The sequence below is a fragment of the Triturus cristatus genome, chromosome 5_2, assembly GCF_964204655.1.
Source record: "Triturus cristatus chromosome 5_2, aTriCri1.1, whole genome shotgun sequence".
NCBI lineage: Eukaryota > Metazoa > Chordata > Amphibia > Caudata > Salamandridae > Triturus > Triturus cristatus.
The window spans coordinates 996,438,747-996,465,514 of record NC_140588.1 but is presented as its reverse complement, the minus strand read 5'-3'; the positions used below and the strand labels follow the sequence as shown (position 1 = coordinate 996,465,514).

The 26,768-nt window shown below is 44.1% G+C and overlaps 1 protein-coding gene across 5 annotated transcripts in view; it reads right to left on the bottom strand.

Moving 5' to 3' along the window:
- The window catches only part of LOC146829558 (actin-binding protein WASF3-like), a 415,127-nt gene that overhangs the window by 85,653 nt on the left and 302,706 nt on the right, over window positions 1-26,768 (bottom strand). For 3 of the 5 annotated variants that reach the window (XM_085608254.1, XM_085608258.1, XM_085608253.1), the window contains exons 4-5: window positions 22,667-22,714; window positions 20,759-20,912 (exon numbers count right to left, since the gene is read on the bottom strand). In XM_085608254.1, coding sequence (XP_085464380.1) covers window positions 20,759-20,912; window positions 22,667-22,714 — 202 coding nt within the window. The remainder of the gene's footprint in view (window positions 1-20,758; window positions 20,913-22,666; window positions 22,715-26,768) is intronic. The other 2 variants (XM_085608255.1, XM_085608257.1) reach the window with 2 other exon arrangements.

The following is a 26,768-nucleotide window of genomic DNA, read 5'->3' as shown; positions in this document are numbered from 1 at the left end:
AATGAAGAATCAGGAAGAATATGGTGGCAAAAGCCATGTGCTCCCCCCATCCTCCCAAAGGAGAAGAATGCCTGCGTGGGAGATGGTACCAGCATGCCGGTCGGCACAAGATAATTTCACAGCTGAAGGAGTGCAGCCTGCCTCCCCCCATCATCCATGAGCCACATGTCCCACCCAGTGACAACTTACGTGTTGTTCCCAACCTTGCAGGACGCCGGTGCAACAGCAAGCCCCCTCCCCGCAGTCCAGGGCTTATCAGAAAACAAACTAAAAGCGACAGACCAGGGCAGGGAAAGAAACAGAGGTAGCATCCTCCCAAGAATTTTCACTTGGTGGATAACCCTTCCAATGGACCAGAAACTGAATCAAATATTGGGTAGTACTCTAGGTCTAGAGCCCATTGAGTTGCCTGAGGAAGGGAATTTGACTCCTGATACCAAGGGGTGCACCTCTATTACAGGGGGGACTAGTAATAGTAATACTATTGGCAATCCCCAAGTGCACTCCAAGCAGTCTTCTGCTCCCCTTCTAATGCCAGCCACCTCCCATAGTGCTAGTTCCACCCTTACTGGGGAAATTGATCCCCATCAGCAGAGTAGTACTTCTTCTCTACCAGATCCCTCATCTCATCACACGCTTCGTCCCCAATGCATGAATTTACTATCATGGAATGTGGCAGGCCTAAAAAACAAGCTAGCATGTCCTGCATGGGGCTCTTTTGTGGACACTGCTGATGTGATTTTATTGCAGGAGACCTGGGCCAGGGAGGAGGTCCATAGAGCCGGGTTCGCGTCCTTTAACATCGCAGCTCGGTGGGGAGGCAAGGGCCGCCCTTCTGGTGGTCTGATAACATGGATAGGTGTACACCTGGGTTGCAGGGTGGATTTGATTCAGACCAATTCGGATGATATCCTATGTGTCCAACTGTCCTGGCCTAACTCATACAAACTGGCAGTTGTGAATGTATATTCACGCCCTACTGCTATGGCTAAGGAATCTAACACCGTAGGGGAACTATCATCCCTCCTTGAATCCTTGGACCATGATATTCACTGTGTGATTGCAGGAGACCTCAATTGCCACTTTGAGCCCCTCCAAGGGCTGGGTGAGGGGGCACTGCAGGATGAAGATGAGTTTTGGGGCATCCCGCAGTGCAGGACCACCTATGCAAAGGCATGGACCCCACTGGCTATGCAGATTATGACTTTAAACCTGCAATTTTCAGTTAGGGCGGTTAATGGTCGGATGCCCTCGGACATTCCCTCCAAATGTACCTATAACAAAAAAGATCAAGAATCCCACTTGGACTACTTCATGGTCCAGACCAGGTTGTGGTCTAAAATCGTGGATTTGGAGGTTGTGAATAGATCGGACAGCGATCATAACGCCCTGCTGTTGAGAATGGAATTGCCAAATTCTGCTAAAGCCCATACGGAACCAACCGCCGACCTAGGATTGGTTCTCACCAACAACAGGAGGAGGGTTAAGTGGGAAACCCTGTGCGAAAGGCGGGATGCATTGCCAAGCTTATACTCATCTATTCTTCCCCTGCTCAAAATGGCAAGTGATATCTGGGCCAAAGGGCGGTCCAAGGATAATTCTGCACGTCTCCTCACTGTCCATCGGGAATTAATTGATACCCTTGCAGGCTTTTTAAACCCTATCGTTCCCACTAGGCAACCCAGGACTATCCCCCCATCCTGGTACAATGCCACATGCAGGAGTGCTAAATCTGCTTTGATTAATGCCATCAAAACCGGCAGTGACAAGCTAACAATCAGCTCACTCAGGTCTGCCCACAAACAAGTTTTAAAACAGGCTAAGATAGATTGGGATTGGGAGAGATGGGAAAATTTATCATCAGCTCTTGCTAACAAGGAACTGAGTAGATTCTGGGCCATTGTGAATTCAGGGTGTGCGGAACCCCGTAATGCTATCGAAGTTAATCTTGATCCGGGGGTGTGGGAATCCCACTTCAAAACTCTTTACGCTGCCACCTCTGATTTAGATCTTTTGCCCTTTCGGCTACCCTCTGCGGGGGACGCCGAAGTTTTGGAATTCACCGTAGATGATGTTACGATTGCCATAGGAAAACTGGCAACGGGTAAAGCACCTGGTATAGATAAGATACCCGGGGATTTGTTTAAAGATCAGCCTAAGATATTGGCACCGTACCTATGTGCACTCTTCAACTCAATTCTGCACGGTATAGAGGTCCCGGGCTCTTGGTTGGGAGCGGAAATTATACCTATATATAAAAAGGGTTCCCCCCTGCTCCCCGTTAATTACAGGCCCATCAGTCTCATTGACGTCCCACAAAAAATAATGGCAAGACTTATTTTAGATCGCTTGCAGGACTGGATCAATGAGAATGAAATCCTCTCTCCCTATCAGGCTGGTTTTAGAAGTAAAACATCTACCATGGACCAGATCTTCCGTCTAGTAATGCTGTACTGGAAGACTGTGGTATTGGAGGGTGGCAGCCTCCACATGGTATTTGTTGACTTACGCTCTGCGTTTGATACTGTTCCTAGGGGCAAACTTTGGGCTGTTTTACGTGATCTGGGTGTACCCAATTCCCTATTGGGTATATTGGTGAGGCTGCATACTGAGAATTTTGCTCAGGTCAGGTGTGCAAGAGGAGGTGTATTGTCCGACAGGTTCGCTGTAAACAAGGGAGTTAGGCAAGGGTGTGTCTTGGCCCCTACTCTGTTCTGTATATATGTGAATGGACTGATAGCCAGTCTGGATGCAGTCCCTAACAACGATGCACCCAGGTTGGCAGGAAGGAAAGTAGCAGCTATAATGTTTGCTGATGACACCCTGCTCCTTTCCAAGACACCAATGGGTATCCAACGTATATTGGAGGGATTTAACAACTTCTGTAGAGAGCACGGACTACAGATCAATGTAGATAAGACCAAATACATGATTTTTAATCCCCCATTACACACTAGGCCACCACCTACCCTTGATTCAGTTGCACTTGAGAGAGTTCACACCTTTCAATATCTTGGTGTCACACTAAGCGAAAAACTTTCCTGGGGCCCACACCTTGCCAAATCTCAACTCAAACTGACTCAAATAGCTGGGGGAATTTTAAAAATGACAAATGCCTCCACTTATAAACCCATCAGCCCTAGTCTTGAAATTTACAAAATGAGGGCCAGAGCGGCTGCATTATACGGAGGGGAACTTTGGGGGCACGTCACTAGACCGGGACTGATTAAAGCTGAGAACAACTTCCTGAGACAACTGCTCGCGCTCCCCCAAAGCACACCTTTATTACCGCTGAGGCTCGACTTGGGTATACTTCCCATTCAGGAGGAATTAGCTATCAAACCTCTCAGGTTTTGGAGGAGGATCTGGCTGACCCCCGAGCTTGAGCAGTACAAAACAGAGCTCCAAGAAATACTGAGATTAGGCAGGGCAGCACATATCCCTTGGCTTTCCTACATCAAAGACGAACTTACGAATTTGGGTCTTGCAGATATGTGGGCGAATCCAGCAACAGCTTGTAGTGAGATCTCAGGGAATACATTCACTGAGCTATACAGATCTCGATGTTCTAACGCATGGCTCCATGATTCAAAGAATGGTACCATGGTAAAAGCATTTATAGAGATCAAATCTGTTTACTCATTCGAAGATTTCTTGGATGTAATTTTCCCTGTTATGGCTAGGAAGCTATACATACAATGGAGGTTTGGTGCACTCCCCCTAGCGTGTTTAACAAGCAAATGGACCCCGACTAGGTCCTCACATTGTCTTGGCTGTGGTATGAATAAAGAGGACGAAAGCCACATTCTCTTTTTCTGTCCTCTCTACAGTAGAGCAAGGCAGAACTGGATTGTACCTATCTGTAGGAACCTTGGATTTAGGAAGTGCTCAGACGCACTAAGGGTTTTTAAGACTGAAACTGCAGGACACATTGTATTTGCTTTAGCTAAGTATCTGCATGCTTTCTGGATTAAAAGGAGTTTTATACTATCAAATACTGCCTAGTAGCCGGGCATATATTTTGCTTGTGTAATCCCAGTTACTGATACAATGGTGTGTCCTAACATTGACTTCCATTCCTGATCTGTATTTGCCTATGTCATTTTAGATGTTGTTTTAATATTGTAATTTTAATGTGTATAATACGTTGTGTACTCTTTTATGGCTGAAATATTGCCGAAATAAAGATTGAAAGAAGAAAGAAGAAGAATCAAATATTTCCTGGACCTCAAACTCAGGGGCACGATCTACCATGAGTGGACGAGGCTGAGAAATAAGGTGATGAAAAGGATCACAGTGATAGGGTTTCAACTGAAGGACGCAGAACAAAGGCAATTGGACCCTAAAGGCAACAGGAATTATGATTTGGACAATCTTAAATGGACCATACAACTGAGAAAGATGAGCAGGTAGAAATCTGGATGAGATCCACAACTTAGCCCAAGATGGTAAGCAGGAGAAGGACACGATGGCTGTGAGCAAAATACTTAATCTTCTGCTTAGATACCCGCAGGCAGCATCAGCGAACCGTCTGGAGGTGACATAAAAAATGGCTGCTGCAGGAACAGAAGAAAAAGCCAGAGAACCAGAAGGGAAAGATTGTAGATGAAGCCCATAAAGACAACAGAAAGGTGTGGACTTGGTGGCGCTATGGAGAGAGTTATTTTAAGCAAAAATACAGACGAGTCACTCTGTGGAATTACAAAAGCAACAGAGATATTGTTCAAGGCCCTAGTTCAAGAGTTCCATTTGTCTATTAGTTTGTGGATGGAAACCAGTGCATAAAGCCACATCAACCAGCAAAGATTTGCAAAAGGATTTCCAAAAACAATAAACATATTGGGAACCTCTGTCAGAAATGACATCTTGAGGGAGCCCATGAAGACCAAAGGCAAACACTTATATATATAAATATGTGACACAGGGTCCTTGCAGAATGTAATTGTTTAAGAGCTGTGTGAAGTGAGCCATTTTTAGAAAAGGAATCAACTGTAACCATAATGGCTCAGTACCCAGCTGAAGGGGGAAGTGCCAAGATGAAGTCAGTAGGTAAAATATGCCAGGGTGCAGGAGGGACTGGTAAGGGGTGAGGTAACCCAGACAGTTTGTTATGAGAGGGTTTGTTTTGGGCACAGACTGAGCAGGAACTGACATAAATTTCTGTGTCGTTTCAGACCGAAGGCCACCAGTAAGAGCGGAGTAGTTAAAAAATGTATCCATTCAACACAAGCTATTTTCATGGGCAAAGGTTCTTGCTCCAGAATGGATAGTTCCTTTCTGACTCTGATAGTATGTGTGACAAATAGAAGATGGAATGTTCAAGTCATCATCATCCTGTTAAAGGGTAATGATCATGGCACAATCAAAGGCATGGGTCTCCATAATACATTTCTGGTGGATGTAGTATCGGAGCTTGAGTAAAGACTAGCTTCAATTTAATGAAGGTGGCTTCAGCTTGAGCAACCCACTGAAATCCATTATGAAACATCTTCCTTTTAAGGACGGGGGTGATATCGCTGGTTAATGAGGCAAACTTTCCAATAAATTGATGATAAAGTTAGCAAATTCAAGGAAACACTGTTTCCTTGACATTAGTGGGCGTTGGCCAAACTTATATGGTAGATACTTTCCAATGGTCCATAGAAGTGCCTGAATTATTTAATCGGAAGCCTTGATATTCTGCTTCAGGCTGGTCAAACTCACACTTCTCTAGTCTGCAGAATAACTAGTTTTTAGTCTCTTGAGTGCTTGACAGACATGGTGATGGCTTGGGAGCATCATCCTTCAAAAAAAAAAAACAAGATGTCATCAACAAAGATTGCTACAAAGTGGTTAGTTATATCAGCAAAGATATGGTACATACAATGTTTGAAGATCGCTGGTGCATTACTCAATCTAAATGGCATTACGCAATATGTCCGAGATGGTTCTGAATGTTGTCTGCCACTCATCCCCTTCCTCTGTTCACAATTGATGGTAAACTCCACGGAGGTCAAGTCTGAAGAAAATCTGGGCTTCTCAAACTGATTCTAATACGTCCTTGATGAGGGGCACTGGGCACCTATCTTTGATTGTAATCTTGTTTAAACCCCTAAAATCAATACAAGGCCTCAAGTCATTTGTTTTTTTAGGAACTAAAAACATAGAAGTCCCAGCATGAGAAGAGGATCGAGTTATTGGCCCATTCTGCAAGTTTTCCTCCAGATATTGTCTCAGGGCCTCCATCTCTGACTCAGACAGAGAATAAATCTGACCAAAAGCACTACAGCTCCTGTTTCTAATTGAATGGCACAATCAAAATCTCGATATGGGGGTAAGGACTCTTCCTTTGGTTTCTGAAAAAGGATAATATAGGCTTAATAAGGAACAGGAAGAACTTGGAGGAGATTGATTGAAATACTGTCGTATCTGGGATTCTTTGGAATTTCCTAGGGATTCCATTAGTCTTCATTAGCAAAATAAATCCGATGACAGAACTGAGAGGACAATGAGATAGTACTGTCCCCCAATTCATGAAGGGATTATCGCCAACACCTGAAAGCGTCTAAGGAATTGGTGCATTCCAGAAGGATTCATAAGGATAAAAAAGTCCATAGGGCATAAACCCTCCTGATGGCAGGAATGTCTCATGGAGATAGTAGCCAGAGGCTGGAACCTAAAAGGTGGAGGAAGACAGAGAAAGATCCTAAGAAAATCATGGGTGAACAGCTGAAAGCAACAGGAGCGAGGAGAAAAAACCACAAGAACGAAGAAGTGTTGCACCTTTTATACGGAAATTCATCACAGGAAGGCACTATCCGCCATGATAGATTGGGAAAAAGTATGTTTAAGGATATATGCAGTGGCCATTTTGGATTGGGCTATTCTATAACCCAGAATTCCTCACCAGAGGATTCTGGGATGAAGAATCAGGAAGAATATGGCCACGCAAGCTACCCCACCGGCCTCCACAAGGAGAAGCATGCCTGCGTGGGAGATAGCGGACCGGCTGCTGCAAGTAAGTTCACACCAGAGGAAGTACGGTGGCTTCTCCTCCATCATCCATGAACCGCACGTCTCGCCCGACAACAAAGACTAGAACCAGCTAACATCATCGCCAAGGAGATGCTTCAGTAGAACATTTCAATTAAACTCTACTTGTTATGTTAGGCAATCTACAGGAGGAACAAAAGCAGAAATGGAGCCAAAATGCTGAGAAATTGGTGCATGCTCATAAATGCACTTGTAAATGCACACATTTTTATAACATATACATATTATTCAACCTATTACCATATGGTAATGTTATTTAACCTATTATCTTATGGTTGATTGTTGTTTTGTAATAGGTCCTGATGGAGCAGTGGCGGCTGGTAGGTTTAGGAAGGATGTGGCGGACGGGACTCACGCACACATACACACTCACAGCTATGCATTCACATGCACCCACACGCACACAGAAACACACTCAAACACATCGATGCACAACATTCATTACCAAACATTCATACATACACGCATGCACCAAACATTAATTAAAAAAACACACACACTTACCTGTAATTCTGCCTCGGAGGTGCCAGGAGGCTTGGGACCTAAGGTGAGGCAATGAGGGAAGGCAGCAATCCCAACGTCATCACAGAGTGGGATAGGTTCAGTGAGACTGCTGACCCAACTCTGTGATGAACTGTCACTGATTGACACTCAACCCTGGGCTCTTCAGGGCTTAAAACTGAGGCACCCAGGTACAAGTAAATCATTGACGTTACCGCTCGTCACTGAGGGGAGGGCCTCAGGGACCTATGCTGAGATGAGGAGGTCACACCAAAATGAGCTGTGACTTCCTCAGCCCAGCAAAATTCCGCTCAGGCAGCCAAGAGCCTGTGCATTTAGCGCATGTCTGGCACCTGGCTGCTAGACCCAGTGTCTGTCAGGCTGACCTTTGTTCAGCCTAACAGACACTGTGAGGGGCAAAATATGGGGGGGGGGGGGTGGCCACTCGGCCCCAAAGGAGCGGCTGCGATGGAGAGTATACAGACTCACATCTAGAATATGTACAGAGAATGAAAAGAAATCGAAGCGTTTCACCTTGCAATCGCAGCTGCTGACCAGAATGCTAATATACACAAAGAATTGCCCAAAGAGTTAAGAAACCAGAAGTACAGTGCTTGTTTGTCACTTAAGACATCAAAGAAAAAACAAATTTGAAATAAATAGTTTTCAGAACCATATGCACTGAAAAGTCAAATGTAAACTTACTTTATATAAAGTGAGGCAGGAGAGACATTAAAAACTATACAGAATTCTGCACACTTCTCCAAATAGGAGACAGACACCTGCAAAATACTTCACAACTACCCAAGGAGCTGTTGCAGTTGAACCCAAAAGCAACGACATTGAAAAAGACGTCTGAGAACATAAAATATATACTTCAAAGTAAAAAAAACAGAAGATCATACGCAGGAGGAGAAGTCAAGAGATCATGATGAATGAAAATCTAAAATGTCTAATCAGAAGGTTATGAAAGTATATGACCAACCGCAGACATAACACCACCAGCAACTGAAGCATCACCTTAACAGAACCTGAACAGTGATTGGATGCCACAGAAGGGAAGGCACTGGGAACCCAAAGGAGCCCTTGCAAATTTTGTCAGACAAGCCAACATAAGCTGCATAATGAGCATGCCTGACAAGTGGGCTTGCAAGGTTCTCCCTCCAAGAAAATGTGGGGAAAAATGGCAAAACTGGTGCATTCTATAGCACATTTTCCATTATATGTTCTATCGCATTCGTTTTTAAAGCATATCAAATGATGACCTTTTTTTTCTTTTTTTAACCCCTTCCATGCTCATGACGGAACGGTTCCGTCATGAGCCACGGTTGAGCTGTGCTCATGACGGAACCGTTCCGTCATGAGCCCGCCCGCGCTCGAACCCTTCAGCACCGCGGCGGAATTCGCCCAGCGCTGAAGGGGTTAAATATTTGTTATTGTTGTTGTTGTTTACACACAACAAAGAGTAATAAATACCGAGCAAAGACATAGTACCACTTGACACATTGTACCAATTTGCTGACTAAAGGAAAAAATACAGTTAACGAATCACTATCACATTTCATGTTGACAGTTTGAGCCGGATTCCCAAATAAACAGAAAGGGAATATTCTGACCTGAATTATCTCAAATATATCAACATTAGATCACAAAACCTAACACAAATGATAGCATCTTAATCAACCAAAAACACCCAAATTGTAATCATAAATCAGCGACACGTTAGACAGAAAAAAGAAAGAGGGATTATAATATGTTCACGTATTTACAGATTGACACCCGAGGGGTTACCAGCATTTAGTATACAAAAAATGCCCATATTACTGGAGCAAGTTTGTTATGGGAGCCCACAATTTTAGTCCCTTTTCTCGTCTTTTACGTCCTTTTAAACAATACACTGAGCTTTCTAAATTATATACAGCTAAAAACCGTGAGCGCCAATTGCAAAAAGTAGGGGGGTCAGGGCTTATCCAATTGGAAGTGATACATAATCTAACTACAGCTATTGCCATAAAGACAAACCCAGAAACGGCACACGACCAGCTTCCATTCGCCCCCACACCCATGAAACCATGTCTGGAGAAATCGATATAGGGAGCACCAAAATTTTGGCCAAGAAAAGTTCCAGTTCCTGATAAAATATCATTAAACTAGGACAAGAGAAGAACATGTGCACTGTATATGCTGATAACGCCCCACACCTGTTACAGGAGCCGCCCACACTCCTCCCCCATTTGGCTATTTTAGCCGGTGTAAAATACAATTCAAAAACGGACATAAAATGTTGACTGCGAAGACTCCCCGATAAAAGAAACTGATTGGCTACCTCAAGTGACTCTTCAATATTAATCCCATCCTTCCCAAGTTTCCGTGCCCATCTATCATTTTGATTAGCTAGATCATCAGGCATGGATTCCAGCAAAGTCTGATAGATCCCTCTTATCAAGGATTTCCTACAAATCAATTCAACTAATGATATCTTCCCAAATTCACCCCCATACCTTGTTTTTTACTATCACTTGCAGTGGGAGGAGGAAGGCAGCGATCCGGCTCAGATAAATACAGTCCGCAAAATAAAAGAGGCAGCAGCCTTTCCAGAGCAAGGCGCAGCCGGGTCATTCACTTGGGATTCTTTTTTTTCAACTCCGCTCAATGGTAATGGAAATGAAGCAGTCTCAGCTGAGCCGCCGACGACTATAAAGGACAATAATCTTAATGGTTCTGAAGAAATCACGTTGTCAACAATTTATCAGAGCATTATGGCTCATCGTGCGGAAACCAGAGCAGAGAGCTCTCAGACAGAAGGAGCAAGTCGCAAACTACAAAATTTGATGCGCCGGATGGCGAAGACATGCTCTGATTTTGCAATAAGAATTAATGAGGCTGAGACACGAATCTCGCAATTAGAGAACGAGCTTGCTGTACAGAAAGACCTGACCGAATCTATCAAAGCGGTGAAAGATGATACAGTCCGGAAACTAACCGACTTGGAAAATAGATCAAGAAGGAACAATCTACGAGTCCTAGGTATTCCCGAAGGCAAAGAGGCAGAAGATCCCTGGCAGTGTGTGACTGAACATTTTGAAGAGGCATTCCCCGAGTTACAATAATGGGATTGGAAAGTGCAAAATTCAGAGGGCTCATCGATTCCCTTTTAAGCAGCGTAAAAGAACTGGTCAGGCAGATGACAGGCTACGTGACATCCTTATTTCCCTGAATACTTTCCTGGCTAGGGAGGCTCTGTACGATCTGGCGAGGCCGGACCGGAAACGAGTTGCGAAAGGTTGTGATTTCTTTGTAAGGCCTGACTTCAGTCAGGCCACTGTGGAAAAGAGGTGGTTTGTGCGTCAACTAATACCAGTCTTTCAGGCTAAGGGGGCACAGGCCTTTCTTCTGAATCCTGCCAAATTAAAGGTGATTCATCAGGGGAAGACCCATTACATTTTGTCTGAGATCCAAGCCAAAGAATTCTCGCTTTCATTATAATGCTGGGAGAACCTATACACTTTTTAAGTCGAACAATGCGGTGACATCCAGCCTATAAGGGCTAATGGGTTTGAATATAAGACATTGACTTATGCCGATGATGTTGCGATATTTACATCTGACATAATGTCCGCATACCCGGCAGTTATAAGTTAAATACCGATAAGATTTTGTATTCGGCAAGGGAGTCTTTTCCGGATATGCCAATTGTGTCAGTAGCGACCTATTTGGGGATTAAGCTTACTGTAGAGGTGGATCAAATTCCAGATATAAATATTGGTCCTATAATTGATACTACTAATAGACATTTATCTATGCACGGGCGAAGTAACGTTATCAAAATGATGGTATTGCCAAAAATATTATACCTCTTTAGGACTATCCCCTTGGTGTTTCCTGCTCCATGGTTTACAAAGATTGAGAGGATGTGTTCTAGATTCATGTAGAGTTATGATAGGAGAGCGGCCAAGTGGCTGACTCTTCAGAGAATGCGTGGGGGTTGGGCCATCCCTAATTTTTTGCTCTATTACTGGGCATTTATGCTGCAAAATATGGGGATACTTTTGATTGGAGATAGGAGCCGGTGCTTAGAGGCGTCCCGCCCAACTATTTATGAAATTGGGTTGGGGGAGGAGGCTAAGCACTGCCTGGTCAAGATCCTAGAACCTAGCTATTACAAAAAACGAGATTCAAGACTATACAGGCAGCTTATATGGTTTGGCAAAAGGTGCATAACAGGTTTAAAATTCATAATATCAATCGTTATACACCCTTCTCGGCTTCTGGGGTTTTACCTTTGATTTTTCAAGATCAAATTACTCAAAGATGGAGTAATCTTGGGATTACCACGGTTGGGGATCTTGGCCAGGAAGACCAACTGGCTTCCTTTTCTTCTCTGCAAGAAAAGTATGGTCTTGATGAGCGGGATTTTCTTTGAATTTTTACAGATCCGAAGTTTCTTAGATAGTATAAAATGATGACCTTACAGTGCACCAGGATACGGCTATGTTTATTGCGTCTCTTCCATGATTCCCTCACTATCACCCTCAACAGTGCCTCTCATCACTCCATAGCCCTGCATGTGTATTTCATTTGTTATATAGCGTCTTTCCTACCAGTGTAGGGTGTTGGAGCATTTTACATCACACACATACCGAGACAATGAATGATACGTGTGTAAATCATTTTATAGGAAATGTTACATAAGAGACAAGGGCACTACAAGTTGTAGGATTCACATGTTATCCATACTGGTAGGCATTTCTTTTAACAGTGCTTGGTCTAGGGAAGCACAAACTCAGGATTCAGAACGTAACACAGTGGTTAGGGTTCACTTTACTAATAAGAATTTATTTCTAACCAAACAAACCCTTTTTAGTAGAATTGGGATAGTGAAAGACTGGGAAAAAACTACTTTCTAGCCTAGATTATGATAGTAATTTATGAACTGCACATTAATAAAAGGATCTTTGTGACAAGAGCGGTAAACAACTGAGCTTGCAAATAGAATACTGTTCTGTGATCTGAATAGTACCCACTCTTTGCAGCAGGCAAATTAACCCTCTGCGCTACATTAGATGAGTCAAAACTGCCAATAGGCATACGCCAGGTTACATGGCATTGTTGCAATGCATGATCCTTATATGTTTTTAAGGGCAAGAAATGTTTTATGGAGGGAAGAGTGTAGCAGCCATGAAATACACATTTGGTTTCAGTCATAAATTAATTGTTTACAAGTGTCAGGATATGTCTGAATGCTTGCTGTGTGCTTCTGAGATTGCACATTAAATGTGAGTATTTACAAATGTGATTCAAACATATTTCTGAATTCCTTAGAAATGCTCATCTGAGCATATGAGTCTTAGTACAAACATGTCAGTCCTTGCTGAATAACTTGTATCAGAAAGTCACAATCAGCATTCATAATTGAAGGCCACAGACATATTTGTGGTATTCAATGGGATAGGAGTAATTTCAGACCCACAGGCCTGCCAACTCACAGGATGCTACAGTGTGCCGCACGATACTGGTTCTCTTCACACTGTCTCCCGGTTAGCAGCCAATATCACATAATGGCAGCCAGTTCAGTCTTTAGGGTGGCACGACTTCTGCGGCCGCACTGGGTGCTGTCCTGGCTAGGGGGGTGCTGACCTCAGGGGGGGTGCTGTGTTTAGCAATAACTTACAATTTAAAAACACCTTCTGCAGAGTTCCTTGTGCATCCAGCTTTCAGACAGCAATAAAAATGTCAAGATAGCTGTTGTGATAAATGTTTCTGCTAAAGAGAGAGAGATCTTAGTTTTGTCCAGTTGCAGTTTTGAATTACCATAAAGTAGCGCAGAGGGTTATTGTGCCTGCTGCAAAGAATGTGTACCGTGCACACAGTTTTGAATTGCCATAAAGTAGCGCAGAGGGTTATTGTGCCTGCTGCAAAGAATGTGTACCGTGCACACAGTTTTGAATTGCCATAAAGTAGCGCAGAGGGTTTTTGTGCCTGCTGCAAAGAATGTGTACCGTGCACAGCACAGATCTCTATTTTATGTGGATAGCTGAGTGGATCACTGCTTCAGTTACTGCAGTTCATAAGATACACTCCTAATATAGAACAATTACTGTTAGGAACTGTCATCAAAATGCTGCATGCAAACTACATAAAATAGGTTAGGACTTTGTTTTTTCCCCAGTCTTTCATTTTCTATTCCTAATGTTGCTAAAAAGGGTTTGTTTGGGTGGTTTGAAACATATGACATGTATGTGTGAGAGGGGCTATGGAAAGATGAGGATCACTTTTGCCCAGTGGAAGTGAGGGTGTCCGAGAAAGAGGTCAATGGAGGGGGTGCAAAAAATGATTTTCGCACTGGACGCCACCAGTGCTAAAAGCCGGCCCTGATGGCAGGTCTAAAGAGCTGGAAACCGCTGCACAGTCTTTTTTCAGCCCTGCCTTGGAGGCACCGAGCAGTCGATGTCCATTAAATTGTGTGAAAACACCTCTTGACATCGGCACCAATAAAATCAAGCTTTACTTTTCTTTCTTTTTTTTTCTTTTCTTTTTGGAAGGGGAAGTTGATAGGTGGAGGAGGAAGAAGTCCCTTGAAGGCCACGCCACCTCCTTACATGGTCAAATATTGTTTTTAAGGTGCTAGGTCTGCACCTAGTCAGCATGTGATGTAGACTGAAATTCATGAGAATTCAGTGTGGCATCCTTAGTACTGGGGAGAGTAGAGGTTGTCAGGGCATCACTCGATAAGAGACACAGCCAACGTAAAGCTCAGCAGAACTGGATTATGGTGTGATCTCAGTGACAAGTAAGATTGAAGAGAATTTTTGTAACAGGTATATAAACATTCCACTGAGACTCAGTTTGACTTTCGCCTCCAGTAATTCCATGAGCAATTGAGAAAGGGACCATGGTAGGGCTTGAAACATGTGATGGTTTTGAGACAATCAATCAGGTTTCTTACGCAGTTCGACTACTCACTCATGAGGGTCATAAGGCACTGAAGGAATTAAATGATTTAAAACTTTGTAAATGAATAATAACATCAAGTTTTAGATTAAACTCTAGTAAGGGAGTGTGTGACTGGACTAAACAGGACCGCCAACAAGACTGCCGCCCGCCCGCCAGATTGCGAGTAATTTTGAGGCAGTGGGGCAGTTCTGCGCCGTGCAGTACAAAGGCTCATATGTGAGCCTTAGAACTGCAATGCCGCAGGACCACCAATGTACGTTCCCATGTTCCTGCAAGGCATGGACTGTGCAGTCAATGCTGTGCAGGAGCAGGTGTGCATGCACCCTGCATGCACCCCCATGCACAGGGGCATGAGGGAGTCCTGTAAGGCCCCTTTTGTTTCCTCACCACCAGCAGTTTCATGGCGTGAGAACCGCCATGAAACTGGTGGTGGTGAGGAGACTCATAATGTGTTCAGTGGTGCATCAGTGGCACCACCATGCATAGGCACCCTCAAGACCGCCGCACCACCACCCGGGCTTATGGATCCCTGACGGTTGCGGCGGTTCTCTGGATTTCCACCTCCATACTTGTAATATGATGGTTAGACCACTGGTGTGGCTCCCCCGTGAGTAGTGTTTACTACAATTAAGAGAGTGTTCAGTCTCGGGTTGTGAGAAGCTTATGAGTAAGAATTCTGTGGGCCAAGAACAGCCATCACTTGAATTGAAATGATGTTTGATGCTGAAGCTGGTATATTTTATTGCTGCTCTTTTTACTGATTTTGACAGTGTGACTTTACTATTGCTTCGATTTCCGCGCTAACAGGGGATTGAAGAAACGCACCCTGGACATTTCTGAATGCCTCGAATAAAAGCAGTGTTTTCATCTGAGGATTCCAACATGGCGTTGCCTGAGTAAGTGCCCCCACCAACTCTACAGAGAAGTAATGACTAGAAAGGTCTATGAATCCTCCCAAATTAAAGAGAGGAAGAGAGAGAAGCCAGGGTCTGAGGTTTGCAGCAGTTATCTGAGGTTATTATAGTGGCTCAGCAATACATAACACAATATTATGATGTTGCAAGGCAACTAGGGAGTTCTAAACTACTTTGTCAGGGATGTGTAATGAAAAATATTTGGGGCATATATTTTATTCATTTTTACAACAGTTATGATTGTGGAGCTATCCCTTATCATAGTGATAACTTACATTCGTATGATATAAATTAATTTAGTATTACATTAGAATATAACAAACACAAATATATAAAATACCAAGGGCCAGATGTACGACCCTTACAATTTGTGAGTCGCAAATTGCGTCGCTCTGCAACTCGCAATTTGTGACTCGCAAAATGTTATTTGCAACAGTGTCTCAGACACTGTTTGCGATTCCTAATGGGGTCGCAAATTGCCTGCCTCATTAATATTCATGAGGCAGGTGCTATTTGCGACCAGCCAGCACTCCCAGGGATGGTAGCCCGCTGGGGTCAGCTTTTTAAATAAAGCAGTTTTTTTTAAATGCAGCCCATTTTCCTAAAAGGAAAATGGGCTGCATTTAAAAAAGAAAAATGAAACGTTTCTGTTTCATTTTTAAGAGCAGGCAGTGAACCGTGGGACCACTGCTTGCTCTTGAAAAATATTTTCACACACAATCACAAAGGGGAAGGGGTCCCCTGGGGACCCCTTCACTTTTGCAAGTGGTTTACCACCTAATTGAAGTAGATCATAAAACAATCTTACATTGCAGTGCGAGTCGCTATTAGGAAGGGACGCCCTTAGCACGCCCCTTCCTAATAGTGAGTCGCAGACCTTATTTTGCTAGTCTGTAAAAGGTTACCGACTCGCAAAATAGGGTTTGTACATGGGGCAGACCAAATATGTGGTCGCGAATGGTCCGATTTCCCGTTAGAGACCGTAAAATATGGTTGACAACTGGCCCCAAGTTTCTGAATCCACACACCTCCATATTTTACTAAGTAAACCTAGTTTTTGTTTTCTCTGGGGAGGTGAAGGCCGTCGTTGTGGGCCCCGGAAATCTTTCCGGTTGTGATCCCACAGAAAGGTGGGTTTTGTGACAGCAGAAACAGTGGTTCTATACTTTCATGTCCCAGTTTATGCGCTGCAAATGTGCAAAAACAACAATTGATGGACAGAATGCAAAACAATGCCATACATTCACCCCTGTACAGAGATCTTGGCCTAATTCTATCGTTTTTCTGCTCACCATGCCATTCCAGTTTGATCCCAGCCATATGCAAATCAGTCTTGACCTTGTGCCCAGTGGGAACAGTCCAGCCCGAACTGCCAGGCCAGGTCCTCCCTGGACTGGAAACAAGCATCCTAGGACCGGTTTCAGGGTTTCACCCCTTATCAGCCAGGATAGCTTGATTCCAGTGGCATGGAAAGCACAGGACCCACGTCTGGGCATACCCGTTCCACTCGGAGTGACAAATGCAAAAACAACAATTGATAGACAAAATGCAGAAAAATGTCATACATTCACCCCTGTACAGAGATCTGGGCCTAAATCTATCGTTTTTCTTCTCACCATACCATTCCAGTTTGATCCCAGCCATATGCAAATCAGTCTTGACCCTGTTCCTTGTGGGAACAGTCAAGCCCAAACTGCCAGGCCAGGTCCTCCCTGGACTGGAAACAAGCATCCTAGGACCGGTTTCAAAGTTTCACCCCTTATCAGCCAGGATAGCTTGATTCCAATGACATGGAGAGCATGGGAGAGCATCTCCTTGTGTTTGCTCTGCAAATGTGCGAGCACAGTTTTGTGAACTGGACCAAAATCTTTTCTCAAAGTTGACCAGCCAGTAAACCCCTGATGAAATGTAGCATTTCCAAATAATTTTACTATTCCATGATATTGTCCCTTCTCAATTGCTCATATTAATTTGTTTCAATGCTGTACTTAGATGTTTATTTGGCACTTCAATTTGTGACATTTCACTGAACCATCACTTACCTTGCTAATAATGTCATATTTGATGCTTCAAGGGTTAATGTGTTGCTGCTTATTAGCTGCTGCCTATGTAACTCTGTTATATTGTCAGCCTCGTCCTTGCTTGCAAAGTAAACTCAAGGCACACCCTGATGATTACAGAACAGGAGCGGCTGCTCCGCTATGGCAAAGGAGCGTCGCCCCACTGCTTTTAACTTAAGCAGTGCACTGCAAAGTAAAGGAAACATAAAATGATATTAACTTTGAGTTATTATAATTTTATGTTTCCTGCTACTTTGCGGGTGGGCGGGGCTGCTCTGCTCTTGGAGCAGGGCAGGGGAGGAGTGGTTTGCCCACTCCTAAGTGTGCAATGACGTTTGGTCGGCCCTCTTGGGCTGCCCAAACCAGTCATTGGCCCATTCTCCATGCAGGCTGCATTGCAGCCTGCGTGGAGAACAAGCCCAGGCTCCCATTCCCTGGTTGAGCATTGAACCAGGACGCTCAAAACCAAACACAACACTGCATTGCAATGTTGTGATTGGTCAGGGAAGCCTACGTGCTTACCAATCACAACAATGCATTGCAGCCTTTGTCAGGGGAGCCTTTTCTGTGCTTCTTGTGCCTAGGTCTGATGGAGAGAGCAGGGGCAGAGACGCGGGACCGGCGCGGCAAGGTAAGTGTTTCTTTTATTTTTTACCGTTTCCCCCCGAACACCCTTGCGACCCCTCTCACGTGCCGGTAACCGCCCTGCCACCCACGAACCATGCCAGCCGCCCCTGTTACAGAATGTGATTTAGTGACGAACACCAGTTCTGGAAGGGAGAGAAGTCAATTAATATGTCAGTTTCTTCCACCTCTTTGAATCTTAGGACGCTCTTCTCGGTCCTCCACTGAATTAACCCGGCGGTTCCGGCTGCCGCGATCTTGTTGGACACAGAGAAGACCTTTGATTCTCTAGAATGGCCCTTTTTACTTTTGGTGATGCGCCGCATGGGCATGCCAATGGGCTTCATAGCCACCACAGCCTTACTATACATCCGCCCTACAGCACGGTTCCGCATAAACGGAACATTATCCCGTCCCTTTTCGCTCTCCCGCGGCACACGACAGGGCAGCCCCTTATCACCCTTATTGTTTATTTTAGCCATGGATCCCCTAATCCGCAACTTTCAGGAAAGGCACCTACACAGGGGCTTACAATTTAACACTGGTCCCCTCCTAATTTCGCTATACGCTGATGACATGATGACACCATCCTATACGTGAGGGAACCCCAGATTAATTTGGAGCCTCTCATCAGAGAAATACTGCGGTTCGGCCTCTTCTCCGGCCTAGGCATTAACTAGCGTAAATCTGTGACCGTCCAGTATGACCCCCTGGGAGTGCAAATTTCCTCTGGAATGGTGCACTGACTCCGTCAAATATCTGGGTATTCATATACATCTCGACACTGCCCAGATTCTTCGCCTCAACTATGGTGGAGTAATTACCACTCTTGAATCTCAAGTTGAGAGATGGCTGCATTTACCCTTGTCAATTGCCAGCCGGATCGCGATTCTTAAGATGATAGTGCTTCCTAAATTTTTTTATCTTTTCAATAATATCCCTATTCCCCTCACCAACGGGTTTTGCTTGCAATTGCGTAAGCACCTTATCAGGCTGGTGTGGGGGGTGGGGGCAAGCAGGCATGCGTCCGCTGGCAAATTCTTACCCTGCCATATGATAGAGGTGGATATGGTGTACCAGATCTCCAATTGTATTACTTGGTGGCTCGATGCAGCAATAACTACGCATGGTTCCACCCAGACGCACGGATGCCCTATCTGTGCCCAGAGGCGGATTTTGTCCTCCCGGAACGGTTGTCAACCGTACTTCCCAAGGTCGTTCCCAGAGACCCTACTGACATACAGACAGTCTCCACCACTAGCTAGGCCTGGGACAAGCTAAGATGGATCACCAACGCCCCCACACTATATTCCTCTGCCTTACCTCTCCCAAATGCCCGTTGGCTTCCAATTACTGGCGAAAAGTTGATCAAGCGCACCTTAACCAAATTCGCTATCACAACACTAAGGACCTATACCCTGAGTGGCATATTTTCTCCCCATCAGAAGACACTCGGTTTCAGGACAGCACCTTCATGGACAGCTTCGTGCTCAGTCGTCTCCGTTCAGCACTGCGCGCCTCGTTGCCTGGTTCCCTCTAGAGCCAAAGCTGTTCCCGCCCCTTACACTAGTAATTGAAAGCCCTAGATGGGCACGTCTCATTTCTAAACTATACAAAGCCTGCGCGTCATTGAGGCCAGTGCATGATGACAAGGTTCGCAGAGACTGGGAGGCAGATTTAGGCCACCCCATCACTGACTATCAGTGGGACAAGTGCTGCGCAGTGACAAAAGATGTCTCTCTTAACAGCAGACATAAACTATTGCATTTCAAGTTCATACGTAGAATGTATATTACCCCTGCCAAGGCACACAGATTAGACCCGACCAGACTGCATACCTGCTGCAAATGCGCAGCCCCCTATGCTGATTTTGCCCACCTCACATGGACTTGCCCTAAACTCCACACCTACTGGGAAGAAATACACAACGCGCTAGGGACCATGACAAAACTGTCCCTTACCCCCATACCAGAAGTAGCACTACTGGGATACACTGTTAACTTTCCCAAACCAGTCAGACGTTTTGCATCCCTCAGCTTAATGTTGGCTAAACGTGAAATTGCTCTGCTATGGGGCCGTAAGTCTGCTCCTACATTGGCAGGCTGGTTGCGTAGCTTGGCTTATTGTAATACCAATTCCAAGATCTATGCCAGCCTCCTGCCAGGCTCTTGCCGTCCCAGAGACATTTGGGGTCCCTACAGAGCATATCCAGAAACACTGCGGCAGGCATCTGGCTCTCAATTAAACCATGATAGTTCCAGAAGCCATGGGGTAAAGCGTGCACCTTCACACAATACCTGTACTATATAGTCCTCTTCCTCCTCATGGAATGCTGCCCTGTCTGTCGCCATGGCTTCTTATATGTACGGCCGCTTAAAAGAGACAAAATTGGACTACCCATCGCTAACTGCCACAATACACAGGAGGGGGTTGACCTGTGGGACTTTGCTTTCATTTTAATATGCCACTATATTGCTGATGTTACACAACCTGTACCATGTCTGTTCTGCAATGAGGATATGATGTTTTTTCACATTATTTTAGCCCCTTTTGATTTATTTATTATTTGGATGCTATGCCATTGACAGTGAACATGTACGCCTGATTTACCTTGTGACTTACCAAAATGCTAAATAAAGTTGGAGAAAAAAAATGTGTATGTCAGTTTCTTACCTGTAAGGTGTGAGAATGTTGAGTGGAGGTGGCTTGTCTCCTCGATGGTACATCTCCATCACTGGATTCGGAATCGAGTTCCGAGATACCACCTGTTGGTTTTGCACCATGGAACTTTTGAATGCCTTCCTCATGTTGATGTCCTGCAGTGAAACTATTGGTGCAAAAAGAGAAACATATAAGAGATGCATAATTAGAAACTCTGAAACATTTAACTAAACACATCTTTAATGATAGGATATTTCATTCTGATGTATTTTAAAAAATAATGTTATATGCGCCACAAAACATAAAATCACACATCTAAACAATTTAGAAAATAACATTTTGCCCATCTTTGCCTTCTATCAGCATTGGCAAAAGACAGACTGATTAAGGTACGAGTTGGGGTAATTAGACAACGTTTAAGATCTTTGCTCCAGAGCTGATCAGGCACACCTGTTCTTCTTCTTTTGAGGAATATTATTTATTTAGCTACAAAGTCTCTCAGTTTTACATTTTTTACAGAAATGTGTGCACATTCCATCTGCTCTGCCTCTAGAACTTACCAAATTCTGATTGGGGTGCATGTATGTGATATTTTCACTGATCTCAAGGTAGAATGGGATGCAACGTGACAAACCACTCCCCCTAATGATGTAGCTCTATTCTATACTAGACTTTGGTAAAGCTATGCCCTCATTTAGAGTTTCTTTGTAAATGTGATGTAATATTACAAGTCACTAGTAGTGCTACCACACATGGCTTGCATGCATTGCTGGGAATTTCAATGAGTAAGAACTTGCCGAAAGTATGGGCCCAATTCACAAAGGCAATCTGAGGCAAAAGTCTAACTTTATAACTTTTGGTATTCACAGAGGTCATTTACGAGTCGAATCTTTACGTCCGCAGCGGAATCTCCACACGCGGGCCAGAATCTCCGGCATGGGCCAGATGAAGAGGAATCAATGGTCTGAAACAGAATTATTACTAAAAGGAACATTAGGAACATGGGATAAAATGGTAGAGGAGGTCATGAAAATCAGTTTGGGCAGGGAAAAGGGGGTGGCCAGGCACTATATCACTTCCCAGAAAAGTTTGCTCCTTTGCCTCATGGTATATAGAGTCCACAATTTGCGCTCCCCTCCGTTGTGACTGTAGTGTTCCTCCAAATGTTGGTGTAACACTACAGTGAACACTGAGGGGAGCGCAAAGTGTGGACTGCATGTACCAGAATGCACAGGAGCAAACTTTTCTGGGATGAGATATAGTGTCTCGCCACACCCATTTCCCTGCCCAAACTGATTTTCATGACATCCTCTACCATTTATCTCACCTTCCTAATGTTTTTTGTAAAACTTGCGTTCTGGCCCATTGATTAAACTTCATCTGACGCGAGTCGGGGATTCTCTTGCCTCAGATTGCCTTTGTGAATCGGGCCCTATGTTTCTGAAGGTTTTTCCACATTTATTGGTGAAGCATTAGTACCAACTCGCTGCTGGTGCTAACTGCAAGGCATTGTTTTAAATTGAAGAAAAGTGTTAAATGTGTGGTCTAGCGCTTACCTGTAGCCATCTAGCACTAGCTCTGAAGGAGGGTCTACTAAACTATTCCACCTCATCATGCTTTAGTGTGTTAAAGTGCATGACACCAATAATCTAACATTAATAATATTGCTCAATAATTACAGTGTTTTCAAGCATCTGCAGATACAGAATAAACATGTGTGGCCTTTAGGAATTATTAATGTAGAAATATCCAAAACAAAAATGTAAACAAAGCGCAGTATAATATCCTATACTGTGTACACAAGATATGGTAACATATTATATATTTTTTAATTTATCTAAACGCAAAGGATGGAGTGGAAAGGTGTACTCGCCATAGTTTGCAGCCTAATAGTCGGTGACATCTGAATACAGAACTCACCGATTATAAGGCTGAAATCCACTTCTATTCCTTCATCTGGGCGTTCTGCTTTTGTGGAAAGAAATGTATACATATGTGTTAAAATCACTCGTGATCACACAGCCTGTTAAAACTAACATATTGTCAACATGACTGCTTGTGGTCAGCAGAGGTTCCTACTCTGCTTTCATTTATATAGAAGCCACTTATGGTAAGAAATCTGTCCAACAACCAATTCACATCATGCAAAGAGCACATACAACTAGCAAACTTACAGACACCACTTATATTAAAATCAATTGTGCTCAGAAAATCATCATCCAACATCACAAATGAGAATGTGCACATGACACCATTTGGACCAACAAATCTGTCTTTAATGCCTTAAATTGGAACAAGGCCAATCAGGTTGGGATACATAACTACAAAGTATAAGGACCGTTTAGATGATAGTTTGGTCAGCTGTAATTGGAGGTCTTTCTAAAGCCGTGACAAATTCATTGTTGCCAGATCTGAATAATAGCAAGACAGCCAGTACACTCTGCAAATTGCACGAGGTCCACTAATGACCTTGCACTGCAAGTCAACCCATTTGGTTGTTCTTTGTAGACTTTTACAACAGCCTGAAAATAGGTACAGTATTAAAGCACTTGCTGCTATTCACATATTACACATGAACTTAACTGGAAGCCGCAGCCCCATCCATACAAGGCGGATGTACATGAGATGCCTTGGGAAACACAACCTGCCTCAAGAAATGTAAAACCGCTGTTTACGACAAATGGCACAACCATGATCCAGGCATCTGATCTCGACATGAAACGGCATCGAAAGAGGTGCTAAACCTAACAAGTTGAAAAGTAACAACCTAGGCAATTCTCATGAATAGTGGCATATACTAACTCTGTATCTAATAGTCAGAACAACTCAAACAACGAAACAACTATGGAAAATGTTGTTGTTTTTAATTCTAATTATCTTATACATTCATAAATAAAACACAATTTTTTATGCATAAACATGTGATAAAATCATTACAATCATTAAAATAGATTATTATCTATATAAGGATAAGAAGTAAACAATGCTGTGGCACTACTGTATACTGTTCGACACGCGTTTCGGCGTAAATGACGCCTTCGTCAGGAAAAAGCAGTGAACTGCCGTGGGAAAATGCAATCACTTAATTACATTTTGGCCTTTCCATATTATGCCAACATAAAAGATCAAGTTCTACACTGCGAACTGTACTAACATTAATACTTCCTTGATGTATCTCCATGTATTGGACATAACATCATAAAGCCAATGATCCCAAAACTTGAGAGTAGATTAGATCAATATCTCAATTATTAAGTTATTTTTATATTTTTTGGCTAATTTAGCAAATCTTTACGTGAACAACATACATACCATGTGAGTAGTGTCACACAGTATGTGACATTGCCACATGCTATGTGAGTAGCGTTTTACACATTACCCACATGCCTCTGAACGCGCTAATTACAATACATTTTATAGGTGTCAAATATAAAGAGCCAACAATGTGTTAGGTTTTTTCTATGTCCATGTCAGGTTTCATGTTAAGTCTAGACGTCTCACTTCCACGTGAATCATGCCAACCAATAGCATACAACTATGTGAGTAACACTACACACTACGTGAGTAGCGTCACATACTGCGTGGCATCGTCACACGCCACGCGAGTAATGTTTCAAGTATTATCCATATGCCCCCTGAAAGCACTAATAAAAAACATCCCAAAGGAGCTGACACAACATATATATGCGAGACATTGGATGGCAATTACATGTCAAGTCTTTTCTATGTGGATGTCAGGTTCCACGTCAAACCTAGACGTCTTACTTACACGTGAACCATACTAACCAATAGCATATCACTGTGCGAGTAACACAACACACTACGCGAGCAGCGTCACATACTACGTGGCATCGTCACACGCCACGAGAGTAGCGTTTCACGTATTTCCCATATGCCCCCTGAAAGCACTAATCACGATACATCCCAAAAGAGCCGACAGTATATAAACGCTAGGCATTTGGGCGGCAATTGCCTTCCACTTGCCACCCAGGGATGTACCGCGTTTCCCAGTATACGGAAGCCCCATTAGCGTAAAAAGTATCGACGAACTAAGGTAAGCACCTTAAGACTCCATCGCGGGATACTTAAACTCCTTTGTAGAGATGCCGTAATATAGCGTTAATCTACAACAAGGTGCTAAATATCTTTCAGTTAATGCCCGAGTAACGCTACCTCTATACAAACCAAAAAAAATGTGGATATGTTTATATAAAAACGCAAATGATGCAACAGATAAGCTACGCTTGAGCAATGTGCGATATGCCTTATGTAAAAGCGCGACCGATGCAATAGAAAAGGTACGCTTCAGGAAAGTGCGAATTACCTTTCAGTTAATGCCTGAGTAACGCTGCCCCTATATAAACTAAAAGAATGTGGACATTTTTTTCTAAAAGCGTAAATGATGCAACAGAGATGCCACGCTTAAGCATTGCTGTAAGAGAGAGCACATATATTGTCCCCACTAATGACACTATTTTAAAATAATGATAACTAAACAAGATCGTGTACTCAATAGGAATTAACTAAATAAACAAGATCTATATATGAAAAGCTATGCACATCTTTCGAGATTGGCATCCGCCGTGAGGGAAACGGCTGTCGCGCTGAACGCGCCCTGGTCGCCCTGCCTGCCTGGGACTCTGCACAGAGGCGCCGTGAGGGGAACGGCAGTGTGAGGCTCCAACTACACTCCCCAGCAGCCTTAGTGCATCCGTCGCCGTCACGCATCACGTGACATAGCTGGTGGGCCTCATCTGGCCGGGAAGCCTCCCGCAGCGCGGGACGCGCGCGGGCTGCGCCCGGGCGAAGCCCGGGCCAAGGGCGGGCCCGTCCTTGCCCGTCGGAGCCAGGAAGAGACAGGACAGGGCATCCCCTCTAACTTCAGAGGCCACGAGTCACAAGGTACTGTGTCTTGCGCATCAGCCAACTCCTGAGACTGGTTTATTTTGAGGGTTTGGTTATGTAACTGTTTTATTGCTTTAATACACCTTTAATACACCTTCCGCTGTTGCTATAGCCGATTGGTCACAGTGCTGTATCACTGTTGCAGTGTCTAGAGAAAACACAGCGATTCCTGCAGTTGCTGGGAAATGGGCAAGAGAAAGGCAATGGAGAGCGGGGGCCCCACAGGAAGCAAGAAGGGGAAAAAATCTAAGGTTTTAAAGCATGCTGCTAGCAACTGTGTTATGGCCAGAATCGAGAACATAGTTTTGGATTGTGAGGACATTCTGAGTGGGAACTCTACTGGGCCTGTTGGGGATAATGTGGAGAGGTTGGATAAAACTCCCCAAAAGGGTATACCTTCTATGTTCTTAAAAAAGAAAAAAACTCCTAACACAACTGCTTCACACCTGAATCCAATTCCCCACAGCTCACTAATGGAGGACACTAGACTTACCTTAGTTTTGGATACCTCGGTCTCCCACCCTAAGTCTCCAGTTAAAGGCGATCACGATTCCAAGAAAGCTTTAGATGATTCCTTTCAATCTATCCCCTGCTCCAACCGCTTCTCAGTGCTAGAACCTGCATTAGATATAGCTGAGACTGTAGCTTGCCTCCTTCCCAGTAGATGTGGACACACCGAGCAAAAGGCTCTTCTGTCGCCCCCATGTAGCTGCAAAGAACTTCTTGAGAGCCTTATGGAGAAAGTTGACTCACTCCAGGGTACAGTGACCACTCTCAGCAAGATCATTGAGGCTCTCAATGTAAAGCTAAATCTTTCCCTGCCTCTTGATATCGCCCAACCCTCTCCAACTATTCCACCTGTAGTTGCACACACTGCTAGCTTGCAGACCGTTTCTTCCCAATTGGTCCCGCCTAGACGACCTGGTGTTTTGCCCCACCCTCCAAGCACGTCTTCCCCCTTGCCATCCAGCTCTACCTCTACGTCTAGCTATGCGAAGAAAGCTAGTGTAATTAGTTCCACTCGTCCTATTGGAACCTGTAGAGGGGGCACTCCCAGGGACTTTGAAACCCACCCCGCCGCTAAGCAGGACGCCCCGGCATCTACTCATAAGGCACC